General features: G+C 36.6%; 1 protein-coding gene across 3 annotated transcripts in view; it reads left to right on the top strand.

Moving 5' to 3' along the window:
* LOC107731768 (vang-like protein 1) overlaps positions 1-3,166 on the top strand; it is a 37,078-nt gene that overhangs the window by 16,107 nt on the left and 17,805 nt on the right. For all 3 annotated transcript variants that reach the window (XM_016542941.1, XM_016542940.1, XM_016542942.1), the window contains exon 3: positions 784-919. In XM_016542941.1, coding sequence (XP_016398427.1) covers positions 784-919 — 136 coding nt within the window. The remainder of the gene's footprint in view (positions 1-783; positions 920-3,166) is intronic.

The raw sequence follows: 3,166 nt of genomic DNA, 5'->3' as shown, positions 1-3,166 counted from the left end.
AATTGGCTAAACCAGGTGACAAACCACTGGTATAGTTCACTCAAAACTGGAAATTCTGTCATCAATAACCTCATGTTGTTCCAAACCTGTGTTAGTTTCTTTCTTCTGCTTAACACAAAATAAGATATTTTGAAGAATGTTGGTAACCAAACATTTCTGGTCCACACTGGCTTCCATAGTATGGAAAAATACTATAGAAATCAATGGAAGGTAGTAGACACTTGGTTGTGAAACAGAGCTAGTTTGTCATCAATCACTGTAACAATGTCATTTTCATGCTTCCTTGTGAAAGCTGTATAATATTAAACACACACAGACAGTGTGAGAACAAAGGCTGTCTTTGCAGATATTTGCAGATTTATTTGCTCAATAATTACTCCGAGCGAGACGTCTGATGCTGTTTGATTGTAAGTGTGTTTGAGCGTGTGTGTGTGTGTGTGTGTGTGCAGGAGTGCTGTATTTGTTTGTTTATCTGTTTTGTTTTGTTCTAAGGCTTGCCAGGCATTAACTATGATGACTAAAAAGACTGAGCGAGAGAGAGAGAGAACCCTGCGTTTGGATTAGGGTGGTCACAGCTCACTGCATCTAACCCAGTTTGCACCAGATGCTCCAGTTAGGGCATGTGCGAGACAGTGCTAGAGGAAGCGTGTCAGCGAGAGGATGAGGAGGGAGAATGATGATGGTGGTTATCCTGTCATTAGTCTGAGTGTGTTTCCCCGCTCCTATCGCCATGGCGACAGCGTTTCCCTCACCTCCGTCTCTGTGTGTGTCTCTCTCGTGCAGTGAACGCAGCAGCAGGGATCGGCACAAATCACACAGCCGAGACAGCAGCAGCCGCTCAGACAAAAATGTCACCATCAGTGCATCGTCAGCTCAGCCACAGCAGCCGGATCAGAGCTCCGCCCCCACAGACGCCCAGGTGAGTCAGATACTGAATAGATTTGAGGGTCATTGATGTAGATTCACTGTTACTCCAGGGGAACTGAACCTGTGAGTTGCTTGAATAAAACACCTTCTCGGAAGACACTCTATGCAGACTGACAAGGATTAGAGTAAAGCAACAGAGGGCTGGGAGCTGGGGACTGTGACGTTTGGCTGTTAAAGGAAAAATGAAATGGTCATATTGGAATTAATATTTTAATTTTTTAAATATTTTAGCAAATCAAAGCATGTTGCTTTTTACATGTAAACCAGTCTCCAGATTTAAAGTTAATAATATAATCAATATTATATCAAATATTGATATTCTGTATAATATCAATATTTTATAAAATATCTATTATATTTTTATACAATAAATATTACATTAATATTACACTACCGTTCAAAAATTTGGAGTCAGTAAGGAAATTGTTACTTTTTTCATCAATGATGCGTGAAGTTGATCATTTAGTTGATCAGATTCCATTTCAAATAAACGATGTTCTGTTAAAATTTCTATTCATCATAGAATCCTGAAAAAAATTTATCTTGGTTTACATCAAAATATTAGGCAGTACAGATGTTTTAATAAATAAATAAAAATAAAAAATATTTCTTGAGCAAAAAATCTGCATATTATACTGATTTCAGAAAGATCATGTGACACTGAAGACTGGAGTAATGACTGCTGAAAATTCATCTTTGCCATCACAGAATAATATGTATTTTTAAATATATTAAAATAGAAAATAGTTATTTAAATTGTAATAATATTTCACAATATTACTGTTTTACTGTATTGTGATCAAATAAATGCAACCTTGGTGAATCTAAGAGACTTCTATTATAAACATTAAAAAGTCTTGCTGACCCCAAACTTTTGAACTGTAAGTTGATATTTTAATGATATATGTATGTGTATATATATTATGTAATTTTCTTATCCTTATTTCACTCATTGCAACATTGCAAACCAATTTCACATGCACATCATTGTATACATACAGTGTAGATGCACAAATACAAACATTCTTGTGGTTTTTAATGCTGCACTGCATATGCATTTGTGCTGTATGTGATGGGGTGAGGGCGTCATCCTGACCGCAGCTCAGCAAACACACAGGCATAGTTAACAGAGTAAAGAGGATAACAGGGATTTTTCAGACAGTGACATGCTCCAGAAAATAGAAAAATGCATTATATTTATTGAATGTTATGTGCTGCCAGAGTAGTTCATTTGTGAAGTGCCCAGTGTTTTGACAGATTAAAGCAAAGAAGCCCCACCTCAAAAGGACAATTTAGAGTCATTTACAGCTCAACTAACGAATATTATTCATGTATATAGTCCTTTATCAAAATTACAAGCTTCACATTTGTGTATTTTAGCCTCCAGTCTGCTTGCCTGCTAGCACTCCATTGTAAAAAGCAAGTCCCAGATGTGGTTCATGCTGTTTCACACCGCATGCATAAACAGCACACAAGCGGTGCTGCAGCTTAACTGCAATAGCAGGCTCACGTTGTGCTTTCACACTGACTGTGTTTCTGCTGCATAAAAGAGCTGCAGCTTTATACAGAAACTAAAGTGATTTTTGGTTACCCACAATGAGTATTAGGTGTGTGTAGTTGAGAATTATTATTACAAATGTGATTGTGAGCAAGGTGGATCACATTTACATCCAAATAGTAATTCATTTACAATGGAACCCAAACTCTATAATCTTCTTAAATGATTTGGATTGACTCTGATTTACTGATTTGCGGTGTTCGGGTGCCTGTCAATGTTTAAACGTAATGAAGGCAGATAGATGTATTTCTGTAAAAAGTCAAGTAGATGACTCTGTTATTTTGTGTTTCTTTATAAAAGCCAATAATGTAAAATGTGTTAATAAAATGGGTTATAGTGTTTTCAATGTATTTTCTACTGCATTCAGCACACTTAGAAGTGGAAAAATAGGCTCAATAGTGAAACTTTACAGGCAAAATTAATATTTGCTGCTATGAGCATGTAGTGTGAAACAGGCCTAAAAATTATATATCAGTTTTCCTGTGATGTTTGTTATCATTGGTTATATTCTGGCATATAGCTGCATTTGAGTTATATAAAACACATATGTACAGGAAACGTTCCGGTCACAGGGAAGGTGAGGTGACTGTGCTGGAATATTATCAGAGAGACAATGAAAAAGGGAATGACAGAATATGAGGGTAAAGTGTGTGTCTGTGTGTGTGTGTGTTTGTGTGTGTG

Source organism: Sinocyclocheilus rhinocerous, unplaced genomic scaffold (genome assembly GCF_001515625.1).
Source record: "Sinocyclocheilus rhinocerous isolate Xijiao unplaced genomic scaffold, SAMN03320098_v1.1 scaffold2083, whole genome shotgun sequence".
Lineage (NCBI taxonomy): Eukaryota > Metazoa > Chordata > Actinopteri > Cypriniformes > Cyprinidae > Sinocyclocheilus > Sinocyclocheilus rhinocerous.
The sequence above is the reverse complement of the archived record's forward strand: the minus strand, read 5'-3'. Positions and strand labels throughout refer to the sequence as shown.